This window comes from Petromyzon marinus, chromosome 2 (assembly GCF_048934315.1).
Source record: "Petromyzon marinus isolate PM22_M1 ecotype Great Lakes invasive population chromosome 2, UKy_Petmar_22M1.pri1.0, whole genome shotgun sequence".
In the NCBI taxonomy this organism is placed as follows: domain Eukaryota; kingdom Metazoa; phylum Chordata; class Hyperoartia; order Petromyzontiformes; family Petromyzontidae; genus Petromyzon; species Petromyzon marinus.
The window spans coordinates 14932860-14946217 of NC_133668.1; the positions used below are offsets into that span (position 1 = coordinate 14932860).

At 43.6% G+C, this 13358-nt stretch overlaps 1 protein-coding gene across 4 annotated transcripts in view; it reads left to right on the top strand.

The window, feature by feature from the left end:
- Positions 1-7249, top strand: part of LOC116946565 (F-box/LRR-repeat protein 20-like) — a 38463-nt gene extending 31214 nt beyond the window's left edge. For all 4 annotated transcript variants that reach the window (XM_032961588.2, XM_032961606.2, XM_032961627.2 and 1 more), the window contains 5 exons: positions 98-158; positions 286-330; positions 1241-1297; positions 1787-1999; positions 2401-7249. In XM_032961588.2, the coding sequence (XP_032817479.1) occupies positions 98-158; positions 286-330; positions 1241-1297; positions 1787-1999; positions 2401-2508 (484 nt within the window). In that variant the 3' untranslated portion in view covers positions 2509-7249. The remainder of the gene's footprint in view (positions 1-97; positions 159-285; positions 331-1240; positions 1298-1786; positions 2000-2400) is intronic.
- Positions 7250-13358: the final 6109 nt, after the last annotated feature.

The window sequence follows — 13358 nt, forward strand, 5'->3', positions numbered from 1 at the left end:
ATCTGCGTATACTGCAGATGTAGCCAAACGTGTAAGATATAGTTTTTATATTTGTTTTTAATGGTAAGTAAATAACTGTTGTGTTTATTACCAATAGGATACTGGAGGTGGCCGGCTGCTCTCAGCTTTCTGACACAGGCTTTCAAATGCTTGCCAGGGTAAGGTGAATGTTGTTATTTATTATATATATAAAAAGTCAAAGTAAAGCCATTACAAGACTGGCATGCATACAATTGAAATAATGTTGAGATTAAAGGGGGTATTTTCAAATGTCTTCACCTGTAGAACTGTCATGACCTGGAGAAGATGGACTTGGAAGAGTGCATCCAGGTGTGGCTTTTTTCCTTAACTGTTGTTGCACCATACCTGGCAACTCACTCAATAGACGAGATGATGCTTATATTTGCAGTCTAGATTTCTATTTTTTTCATGACATTTAATATAATTGCAACAGTGGAAGGGAAGCATTTGTTTTGGTTACAATTGATTGTTTGGTGTAATACTGTGCATGCTCTAGCTCCTCTTGTCTATGGACACTTTGTTGTCAACAATAGAGCCTCACATTCGTAACTATAATGTTTAAATAGCACTGGGTTTTGTTTTATGCATGCGCTGCACCTTTGGGAAAAGGCAATGCTAAACCAGTCGTTGTCACAGGAAATTGCAATAGCCAAACTGCAGAGGAAATACACTCTTTAAGAGTGTGGTTGGAGCTTTTACGATGAAAATTCCAGATCTGGAATCATAAGACTTACACATCAACTACAAATGTGTCTATAATATTCCCCAGAACTTGTATTTACCAAAGTTTATTTTCTTTTTATTCAATAACATTTTTAGATTTGTCTTTCTCATTAATTTCTCACTTTTATTTTTTTTATTTTTGTAGTGTTTGGTCTTGTGCTTCGGGGGAACTACAGGCATCAAATATTTTCACATGTAATTTAACTGGTTTATCTTCAATTAAAAATATTCTTCCTTTATTCGAAAAGCACAAAATTAGGCTCGCTCATTCATACTTTATAGACTTGTGAACTGACAGGTAAGACTAGAATTATTTATCGCATATGCCATTGTTTTTACGTGTCTTAATATTGTATGCATGTTACACTTCTTTTTTGGGAGCTATAAAACCGTCAGTATTGGTGTGTTTTGAGTGGCCAAGGTGTATTTTTGTATATTAAGTTGCTGAGGTGTGTGTTGCTGGTGAGTAGAGACTTACGTGTTCTTTATTTCTTAGATAACTGATGCTACACTCATCCAGCTGTCCCTGCACTGTCCTCGCCTGCAGGTGCTGGTATGTGTAATGCAACACACATGTAGAGAAAATGTAAATGTCCATGTTTGGTGGTCTTGAAACATGATTGCTGTGTTTGGTGATATGAGTTGTGATGGTACATTGGAGGTTTATAAAAAATAATTTGTTTTAAATTGTAATGACAAATACAGGAATAATGAAACAATTATGGACATACAATTCTTTATCCCAAATAGCTCCACTGATTCTCCAAGACTTTTTTCAGGAGGGCGCTGCTCAAGATGTTTGGCCAACACTTTGAGTATTTGTGTATTTGGAAGAAAGTTAGGATGCCTGGATAAAATCTATGCATCCGTGAGGGTGAACACTCACACTCAGAACAATTAGCCTGCTAGAATTCTACTTTTCTGTACTGCCTTCCTACAGGTTAGTGTCTCGAAAGCACCTTTAGTTGAACACGAAGTTATCAACAACCAGCCCCACTCCAAAGTGAATAATAATAATAAATACCCTTGTTTACACATGCAGAGCCTCTCTCACTGCGAGCTGATCACGGATGACGGGATCCGGCACCTGGGAAATGGGGCATGCTCTCACGAGCGCCTCACCGTGCTAGAGCTGGACAATTGCCCCCTGGTGACGGACGCCTCTCTCGAGCATCTCAAGGGCTGCCAGAGCCTGCAACGCGTAGAGCTCTACGACTGCCAGCAGATCACGCGTGCCGGAATCAAACGCCTGCGGGTGGGTAACCCTTGGATCATTAATCCGATATTGTTTCTTGCCATTTTACAATATTAAAGTGTTAAGTATGGTTTATGTAACTGGAGATGTTTTACTTAGGACACAATTGCTATATGTGCATTTTGGCTACATTCTGACAGTTTAAAAGCCATGTGGAGTTGGCTCAGACTATATGTCCAAGGTCAGTAAAATGTGTACCATCATATGAAATCATCTTTACTCTGCTTCAGGATGAATTCAACCAAAGGAATTCCTAATTTCCACCCACTGGACCACTAACAGAAATTACCACTGCCCAGCATTTGATTGCATGCGATGACGCAGACTTTTGGAATTTTTTTTCATTGTAAAACACGTCTCTTCGTTTTATGCATTCCCAACATGACTTTTTCATCCCACAGGCTCATTTGCCAGAAATCAAGGTACACGCCTACTTTGCACCCAGCACCCCTCCTCAGGTGGCCCCTGGGCCACGTGCCCGCTTCTGCCGCTGCTGTGTGATCCTCTGATGGATGGGCCTCACCCGTGCGCCTTAACACAGCCGCACCTATGACTACTGCCTCCCAACACTTGCAGATGACAGACCTACATAAGGGGTAATGTGTCAAAATGGGAGAGATATTTAGCTCTTCTGGGACTGCTCAGTGCTTCCTGCTGCCTTTTTTTTACCTCCTTGTGGTAGAAATACGGTTACGAGAGCACAGGCCCTGACGCTGATGTATCTTTCTCGAAATTGTTACTGTCATTGAAGTGCATTCCGAGATGGAATAGTGGCGGCAGAAATTGGTCTGAAGAAGTATCAACAGGACTGTACTGACATGCAGCAGTGACCCATACATATACTCTGCATATGCAAACAGCTGATTTGTCAAGTTTTTTTTTTTAACTTGTGTTGCGCTTGGCTTTTGAGTTGTTTATTTCCAATGTGTTTGTTGCCAAAACTGCGATGTTAGTAATTGAGCAACCAATAGACATTTTGTCAAAAAAGGACTGAAGCTGGGCTTCGAGACATTTCATGCTGGATATTCTTACTTGGGACTGGATATAAATCTTGGAGCCCTAAATAAAATCACAAATTCCTGGTCTGAAAATACCAATTTCCAGAGCTGATCACTTTATGGTGATCTCAGGTGATCTCTTGTATGAACTCATAAAACAGTACAAGGTTTGAATCGAAAACAAGCCTCGTCTGCGAAAGAATCAAACATCGTTAGAAAAAAGTTTACAAGGCCATAACCATCATCTGCAAGATTTGAAGCTACATGGTGTAATGCGTGGGAGCCCTGGGAAAATGTTGGAATGCACTGTTGTGGCACAGCTTAGTGCTTGCTTCATGGAAGGTGCCACAGGATGGTGTTACCCTCACCAGCAATAAGGACTGAGTTTACACTTGTTAAACTCCAAGCGTACAGTATTACTGGGCACGGCCACTTTGCATTCACGGACAGGTGTGATGGAATCCTTTATTTGTCCTTTTTTTGCTTCTTTTATGCATGTTAATTACAGCGCTGAATTCGGATGGTTTAACTGTCACCAACATACAACATTAAAACAAATAAAAGGTTAGATTGTTTTGTATAAGCTTCCAGTTTTAATCCTATGATTACAGTTGTCACAACGTCATCTTAATATTTTCAAACCAAGCGAGATGGATTAAATTGTTAGGCTTCTCTCTTACCGTTAAATTTAATGCTATTTACCAGCTGGTATAGCTGTCCAGTGCATATAAATATTACTTCCGGCTTTGTGTTTTCCTAGACTTGCGATTGGTGACAAGCTATGTGTGCGTGTTTTTGATGCCTTTAGAGCAAACTTCAGAAGTAGCTTAAGTAATAAACGTTGGTCTTGACAACTTGATAAAATGCTTTTAGCCATGACTACATAAAGTTGCAATTTATAAACTAAATGAAAACAGGGCTTTTTACGTGCACAAGAATTAACCCCCAAAACTCAGTTTGCTACTAATACATCATTAAACTAGTAACCAATGGACTGACGCGTGTAGCTATTTCAGTGGAATTCATGTTGTGTTAACGGTTTTCTTAGGAAAATTATTGTTAGATTTTGTACATGTAACATTTGGTATTCCTTCACAGTTTCAGCATTCATGAAGCTACATATATTGTAAACTGTAATTGCGTTTATCATTTGTAAAAATATGGGATCCAAGTATCGAAATGTGTAAGGTGTTTGCTGTTGGCAAACGTTTGTGGGTTGCCCTCCAAGTGTAGTGTATCACCATGGCGAAGGTTATGCCAGAATTGAAATCTGTCTCTTCACAGTGGTGCCCTTGGATAGCTGAGCGATTAAATAATTGCTCCAAGTATAACTGGATAATTGCAAGCACTGAAAATACATTGGTGCAGATTGACCGATTTGTTAAAAGTTTCTAAAAAAAAAACACTTGCAATTTTTATTTTTGGAAATGCTTCATGTTTGATAACTAATATATACAGGTGGTTTTATTTTACAGTTAACTGGATTCTATAAAACCAATGTAATGTATTCCCTACCAAATTAATTAGTTGTAACCAAAATACACTTAATACGTTAATTTGACATTGGTTGAATGTGTTCATTTTACAAAAGGGCAGACATTGTAACCAATATGTTAATATGTAAAACAACGGTTAAGGGTGATAAATGATTACAAATTGTTCGACTTGCTCTATACATTTTAGTGCAATTGCGGATAAAAAAATTTTTCTAAAAATTCTCAAAATCCGTGCTACGTTTTTGCACGCTCTTGACATGCTTTTATCTGCACTGCTGCATGATGGTGTGCTGGCTGCAGCATTCATAAATTGTGAACAGCATGTACCAACTGGAGATGTGGACCACGTGGTGACAGCTTTATTCAACAGGCAGTCTGATGACAACAGTGTGATGTGGCCATTTGGAAAGCTAATATATATCTTTCCACCGGTCTCTATGAGCACCCAGGAGGAACTAAACACAAACGGCCACCACAGAGGTTTGTGGTTGCAATGTAAATGAGATGTAGAAATAATTGTATTTTGTGCTTCTGTGTTTGCATTATGAGTTAAACATAGTCGTACGTTTCCAGTGCTGTGACGTATTTTACAGGATGTCTTGAACTGTTGTGACAATTACATTATGTCGCTTGCACTAATGCCAATCATTGTAGCTTATGATAAAACATGATCATCCTTATTGTGTTGTATAATGTGGTAAAGACATTTCTGGGAACTTGTCAGAATGTCCAGTGTTTTGGATTTCTGCATATGTATGTGAATATTCATGTAGTCACATGCACACAATATGTGAGAAAATACAGTTGTACCACTCTGGGTTCTGACAATTGTGCATTCTATCATTACATCTTAGACCATATAGGATGTGAATAACATAACATTTGCAGTTATGATGACCACCAATAGTTGTCATGTAAATTGGTCTTTATAGACATGTGGTCTCTAACTCACAGGGTTCCATGTAATGAGACTCCATTTTCAGGAATGAATGGTTACGTTTCATTGGAAGGTCTCAGGTTTTATGGACCAACCTTGGCTCTATGTGATCCTAAATCACAATTTACATATACAAAGGCTTCAATGGAGTTGACTCAAAGTTATGTTGGCTGTTGTTTATAAAAAGCCAAAGCGTAGATTTAATAATTTGCCTTTTATGTAAAAAAAAGAAAAATGTACAACTCTTTGATAAATCAAAATGTTTAAGACTTGGAAAATAAGTTTATGATAACTAAATACAAAAAATACACCTTTAACTGGCTGACAAGTATTAATGGTACATTTAGTTTAAAATGTTTTAAAATTGTGGAAATTTGTTGTTCGTCACAAACTCTCTATATAAAAAAGCTCTAGCTGGCAGTGGAATTGGTGTTTATCTGAAGCTTTTGTTTTATGTACAACACGAGTTGCATCAAAGCACAATGTTTCGCTCCTTAAGTAGTGCTGGTATTCTGTTGGTATGTACAATACATTAATTTGCACAGTTTCAATGATTCTACAAAAAATTCTAGATAGAATTTGTGACTAAGGAAGATGGTCCTGTGTGATGAACATTCTATTACAATATTTGAATGCTGGTTTCAAACCTGCATCAAACAGTTGGCTGCACTCTGGTGATCAAGCTCGCTCACAAGGTAAAGCTGGACCTTTTTACCACCTCCCACAATAAACAAAGTCCTTGACTTTGCTACCAAGCAGTTCGAGCATCTCGAAGCAGTCCTGCTATTAGGCTCTCAAAGCCATAATGAACATTGTAACATGAATAGTCCAGGTTTGGTCATGGCACGGCACAAGGGGGGTGTCAAATGGTTTGTGATGGAGGGGATGAGGATGTTGAAGGTGTGCGAGTGCAGGTGACTGAGCACCATGGCTGTAAAGCTAACAGAAGTCACACAGGACATGCCTCACTTTGAAGTCATCATTTCAATACGGTATTTTAGGTTTACATTCTCAGATATTATTACAGTACTGATAACTCTTGAACGTATTTGAGGTTTTTTTTCCTCCACTGCAAACGCCAGAAAATATAAGGGAGGGCAGGGCAGGAAACTACTGACAAATCAGAGGAAATATGACATTAAAATTATATAATACACATTTTTTTGCGAACAGCAGTGACCAGTGAATTTGCTTTTCACATAGAATTCTGCTCGATGTCACATGCCTACTTCCGTGGTATTAATCCATAAAGCAAAATTCAGAGCTTAATAGTGTGAACAACTAAGTTTGTCAATTACAATATTCAAGATTCATAAATTATAATTACAAATGTTTTCTCACCGCTTTTGATGGAACTCTTCGAAAATCGCAGTGGAACTGAGTATTAAACAAATAGTTTCCAAGTTATATATCCTTTTTTCCCCTGGAATTTAGCATATGCAGCAATTCTATTTTGAAGTACAAAATAATGCGCAATTCCAGTCGGTGGTGTTGCATTGTGAGATGTTGGTGTGGTGTTGTAGGATGGATGGCTTTGGAGTTTGTTTTCATGCTTACATGTCATAAGTAAACTTTTAGTTTTTCCCAAAATTCTGTTGACCTGTGTAATGTGTTATTTTTATCTGCTCATTCTTGATTTTACTACACTGGTGATAGCTGTATTTATATTTATACATTTTTGGAGTGCGGCGCTGTAATAAGTATACAGTAAATGATGTATTTACATGTATGCAAGCACACTTTAAAATACATTGTATTGAACATTCATTTTGGAGTGATTTTGATATCAAAGTGATTAAACTTTGTTATTTTGTTGCAATTTTGCATGTAACATTATTTCTGAGCACATTTATGCATACAGTACAATTGAGTTGGCCATGGTACTTCTTACCCCAGATAAGTACGCTATCATATAGCAAATATTCCTTCTAGATAAACAACCATATGTTATAACATCTGCCTATAACATCTTGTTACAGCCAGATGGCCTTGCTGATGACATCTGGCAGTTAACCTGCATTGATTTATGCAAGCCTGATTATTGATTAGATGCTCAAAACTGGTCCAGTTTGTTTTGAATCAGTGTTGCTGAAATTATGCACTCCCAGAAGGCCATGGAGCGGATGGTTGTGTAAAAATATTTGATATGCGATATGGAACTGAACTTTTGCACCATACGTAGCCAACCGTGCTAATCGGAGGTTACGTATTGTCTGCTTTTTCTATTTTTGTTACTTAGTCTCCACAATGAAGCGAAATATAATTTTGTTATGTATAGTATTTTGCGGTGAACTAAGACCCAAATATAGGGACCATGCCTATAATATTTGGCAGTTAATATATTTTCCCCGTATACGAGAGCAAGGTTATAAAGGAATTGTGTCGATGAATACATCGTGCTTAAAAACTTTCAAGATGTTTTTGCATAACCACATTAATTCAATTTTCCTGTTGCGTCCAATAAGAAAAACAAAATTAAGGAGGGGAGGATTAAGGTTAGATCAGGGGTCGGCAACCAAAATAAGAGCCATTTTTTTCAAATTCTGTAAAAAAAAAGCAGTCCTTAAATAGCTACATGCTGTTCCGGAGCCACATGTTGCCGACCCCTGGGTTAGATCGTTTAAAGACCCCCCCCCCCCCCCCGCAAAGGTTGTCTGCATAGCAAACCGGTATCCAATTAGTTGGATCTCCAAAATTGGGGAAAGATCTTTCTTGTAACTGACAGTTTATACTGTGTGAAGAACCAAAGCCGCCCAGAGCTTCCTGGATGCCTAAGGAAGAGTGCTGTGGGGGCCAACGTCTGCCCCACCGCCCTCGTTGGGCAGGTTGAGCGCAACGTTTGCCCCCTCCACTGCGCCGTTCGGCCCCTCTCGCCGGGTCCCTGCCGATCTAATGATCGCCCCCCCCCCCCCCCCCTGCGCCAGCGCCCTCTCTGAGGGACATAGCTAAGTGGCTGGCTCACCGCTGCCCGGGGTTATCTCGCACACGCCCACGTACACCACTAATATCAAGGCGGCTGCGTGCACGCGCGCGCCCTGCAGGCGCTCGTTTTACACAAAGGCTAATGCTAAAGGGCTATATGAATATGCACGCGCACCTCCGGGTGGCTAAGCCCAAATCTGCACGCACACAAAGGCTCGCGCTAAACAAAAAGGACCGGCGGCGATATGAATATGCGCGCATGCCTCGCTGTTAATGCCATTGTCGCTGTGTAAACGCCGGCGAGCAGGTTTATCGCACCCCGCCCCCGCCTTAATTACGCGGCACACTGCAGGCGCTCGTTTTTTACACACACACACACGCGAGCTTCTAAACACGCGAGAGCGTCGGCGGCCGTGTATATTTTAATACACGCGCGCCTCACACACACACGCCCAAATTACCAGCATCGCGCCGAGGTTCCACCCACACACAGAAGTCACACTACACCGATGCTCTGAACTAAAGTTTATTACCGGCGCAAATACTTTGCGCGAAGAGCTTAGCCTAACTCTGCCTACAAACCCAATTGCTCTAACGTCCTACCACGTACCTCGAAGCTGGACTCACGGCATCCCACGGACGCTGAGAGAGTCGTAGGGAGAAGGACGAGAAACGACTTAACCTCTGTCACTGTCTCGCAGCTGCACTCGCTGGCATCACACGGATGCTGTGAGCGGCTCGAAGAGGCAGGATGGCAGGAAGAGGGTCTCGACGGCCCGGGGGTTGAAGACAAGAGGCGTAACGTTCCCGGGGCTCCCACCTTTATTCTCTTAACTTCAAAGGCCCATGGGGATGTCGCGCTGCGCAGCCAATCATGCGCCTAGCAAACTGATGTCCCGCCCTTACCTGGAGCATTTTTTTACGTTACGCCTCGACCCGTTGTGTATGCGCCCGCCATCCCCCTTCCGGATTAAAGCGGTTTGGTCGGTGTTGCCGTCCCGCCGAATGGGACTCTCCCTTTAGGGGCCCTTCGGATTAAAACCCAATGTGCCAGGCAACCCCCCCCCCCCCCCCCCATCAGGACACTACGTGGGTGCGCTGTGTGCGGGTGTGTGTTTAGTGCGGGGTCCGGGAGGGGATCACGGCGTTTGCGGAGTTGCTCCGTGGTCATGGCATCACAGTGCCACATGGGCCCCCCTTTGTTCGTTAGGAATAAAATCGTCATGGGGCCATTTGACACCAGCACCAATAGAATCCTGGATTTAAAATACAGGATTCAGTCACTCGCGATTAAACCCGATTCTAAAGTCTGGAGGTTTTAGACGGGGGCCTGAGTACATAAACATCATATCAGACAGTGATTTTCGTATGCACCGAAGATGCGTGGTGCAAAATGCGAAGTTCCTCGGCGCATGGCATTCGTTCCGCAAACATGGACGGCGCGTCAGTGGTTGCTATGGATTACATCATAACTCCCACTCCACCAGCCAATCGGCTGCAAAGGGGAGGTTAGGTGACAAATTTTATGGACGCGACTGCAGCAGCTCATCGGCTTCTTACAGATGTAGAGTAGTAGTTAGTGACGTCATGTCACGCTTGCCTTCCGGTACGATGTCACATATGGTGACGTCATGGACAGGGGCGGGACGGTGACATCATGTCCCCCTGGGATATCTAGGTTGGAACCCGTGACGTGTTCGAGTCGTTGCGGGGAGCCAGGAACGTGTGAAGTTGGGAGTTGGGACCCAGGGTAGGGGGAAATTAGCACCAGGCTCGGGTAGCCTGTGGGTGTGCTAGGGAATCCCCAGTACCCTTCCCCTGGGGGAGCGATGGGACCCAGGGTAGGGGGAAATTAGCACCAGGCTAGAGTAGCCTGTGGGTGTGCTAGGGACTTCCCCAGTACCCTTCCCCTGGGGGAGCGATGGGACCCAGGGTAGGGGGAAATTAGCACCAGGCTAGAGTAGCCTGTGGGTGTGCTAGGGACTTCCCCAGTACCCTTCCCCTGGGGGAGCGATGGGACCCAGGGTAGAGGGAAATTAGCACCAGGCTCGGGGAGCCTGGGGGTGTGCTAGGGAATCCCCAGTACCCTTACCCTGGGGGAGCGATTGGACCCAGGGTAGGGGGAAATTGGCACCAGGCTAGGGTAGCCTGTGGGTGTGCTAGGGACCTCCCCAGTACCCTTCCCCTGGGGGAGCGATGGGACTCAGGGTAGGGGGAAATTAGCACCAGGCTAGAGTAGCCTGGGGGTGTGCTAGGGACTTCCCCAGTACCCTTCCCCTGGGGGAGCGATGGGACCCAGGGTAGAGGGAAATTAGCACCAGGCTAGGGTAGCCTGTGGGTGTGCTAGGGAATCCCTAGTATCCTTACCCTGGGGGAGCGATGGGACCCCGGGTAGAGGGAAATTAGCACCAGGCTAGGGTAGCCTGTGGGTGTGCTAGGGAATCCCCAGTACCCTTCCCCTGGGGGAGCGATGGGACCCAGGGTAGGGGGAAATTAGCACCAGGCTAGGGTAGCCTGTGGGTGTGCTCGGGACCTCCCCAGTACCCTTCCCCTGGGGGAGCGATGGGACCCAGGGTAGGGGGAAATTGGCACCAGGCTAGGGTAGCCTGTTGGTGTGCTAGGGACCTCCCCAGTACCCTTCTCCTGGGGGAGCGATGGGACCCAGGGTAGGGGGAAATTGGCCCCAGGCTAGGGTAGCCTGTGGGTGTGCTAGGGACCTCCCCAGTACTCTTCCCCTGGGGGAGCGATGGGACCCCGGGGTACGGGGAAATTAGCACCAGGCTAGGGTAGCCTGTGGGTGTGCTAGGTAATCCCCAGTACCCTTCCCCTGGGGTGTGGAGTGTAGGCAGTGAGCGTGCAGTACACGGAGTCGTGTATGAAGAAAAGTCCTTAATAAAACAACTGGCGCAAGCCCCTACATGAAGATCTGCCTCCGAGTCGTCGTGATTTACGCCTCAACACAGAGAAGAGCAAACCTCGCGTCTGATTAAGTGGATACCCTCGTTTATTGCGTCTGTGCACAAAATTGATTCGTTAAAACTTTGGCAAAAAATGTCCGCGTTGCTGCTCGATGTTTCTGGAATACATGTGACGCTCATCTACAACTTGGTTCCTTCCCTTCATTCCCCCTCTTAATGTTCATATTTGACCAAAATACAATGCTTGCTCGCACCGACCTTTTTATGGCGCCTCTTGCGACCGTTACGTACTGCGTTAGTTGTGCAATGATACTTTCGGACCCCTGCACTCGTTCTCTGCAATATTGTTCGGTTTTTTTGTCTTGATTTATTGTTGTTGCTGCTGCTACTGTGTTCACGCACCACGGATCTCCCTTGTAATATAGTCGGACAACTGGCTAAACAGGATTTATTCTCGTGAAACAAACCCAATACCCTACACCAGGGGTGGGGAACGTCCGGCCCGCGGGCAGTAAAAGGCCCGCGAAATCATTTGGTGGCCCTGCCAAGGCAACCGCAGGCGGGACTCGAAATTCAATAAATCTAGGGGCACACCTGGAGAAGCAGTTGCGAGTAGCAACATCGTCAATACCAGCTAACATCATCAATACCAGCTAACATCGTCAATACCAGCTAACATCATCAATACCAGCTAACATCGTCAATACCAGCTAACATCATCAATACCAGCTAATATCGTCAATACCAGCTAACATCATCAATACCAGCTAACATCGTCAATACCAGCTAACATCATCAATACCAGCTAATATCGTCAATACCAGCTAACATCGTCAATACCAGCTAACATCGTCAATACCAGCTAACATCGTTAATGCCAGCTAACATCATCAATACCAGCTAACACCATCAATACCAGCTAACACCATCAATACCAGCTAACATCATCAATACCAGCTAACATCATCAATACCAGCTAATATCGTCAATACCAGCTAACATCGTCAATACCAGATAACATCGTCAATGCCAGCTAACATCATCAATACCAGCTAACATCATCAATACCAGCTAACACCATCAATACCAGCTAACACCATCAATACCAGCTAACATCATCAATACCAGCTAATATAATCAATACCAGCTAACATCGTTAATACCAGCTAATATCATCAATACCAGCTAACATCAATACCAGCTAACATCATCAATACCAGCTAACATCGTCAATACCAGCTAATATCAATACCAGCTAACATCATCAATACCAGCTAACATCATCAATACCAGCTAACATCGTCAATACCAGCTAACATCACCAATACCAGCTAATATCGTCAATACCAGCTAACACCATCAATACCAGCTAACATCATCAATACCGGCTAACATCATCAATACCGGCTAACATCATCAATACCAGCTAACATCGTCAATACCAGCTAACATCAATACCAGCTAACATCATCAATACCAGCTAACATCATCAATACCAGCTAACATCGTCAATACCAGCTAATATCAATACCAGCTAACATCATCAATACCAGCTAACATCATCAATACCAGCTAACATCGTCAATACCAGCTAACATCACCAATACCAGCTAATATCGTCAATACCAGCTAATATCATCAATACCAGCTAACACCATCAATACCAGCTAACATCATCAATACCAGCTAACATCAATACCAGCTAACATCATCAATACCGGCTAACATCATCAATACCAGCTAACATCGTCAATACCAGCTAACATCATCCCACGCCTAACCAAAGAGAAGCAGTTCCAGCCACCGCATTGGTGGTGAGTTAATTAAATGTTTGACCAAATATAACAGGCTCATTTTTAAGTTGATAACTTTGTATGGTCCGCGAATGATGTCATATAAATATCCAAATGGCCCTTGGCAGGAATAAAAGGTTCCCAACCCCTGCCCGACACGATCGTCCCAATTTCGAACCCGAACTATGACGTCAATCGCGTCGCACTGGCACGTGGATGTCGTTACGCCGGTAGTGATGTCATTACGTCCGGTGTTAAAGCACCCGTATGGAGGTGACGTCAACGCGTTACGCGG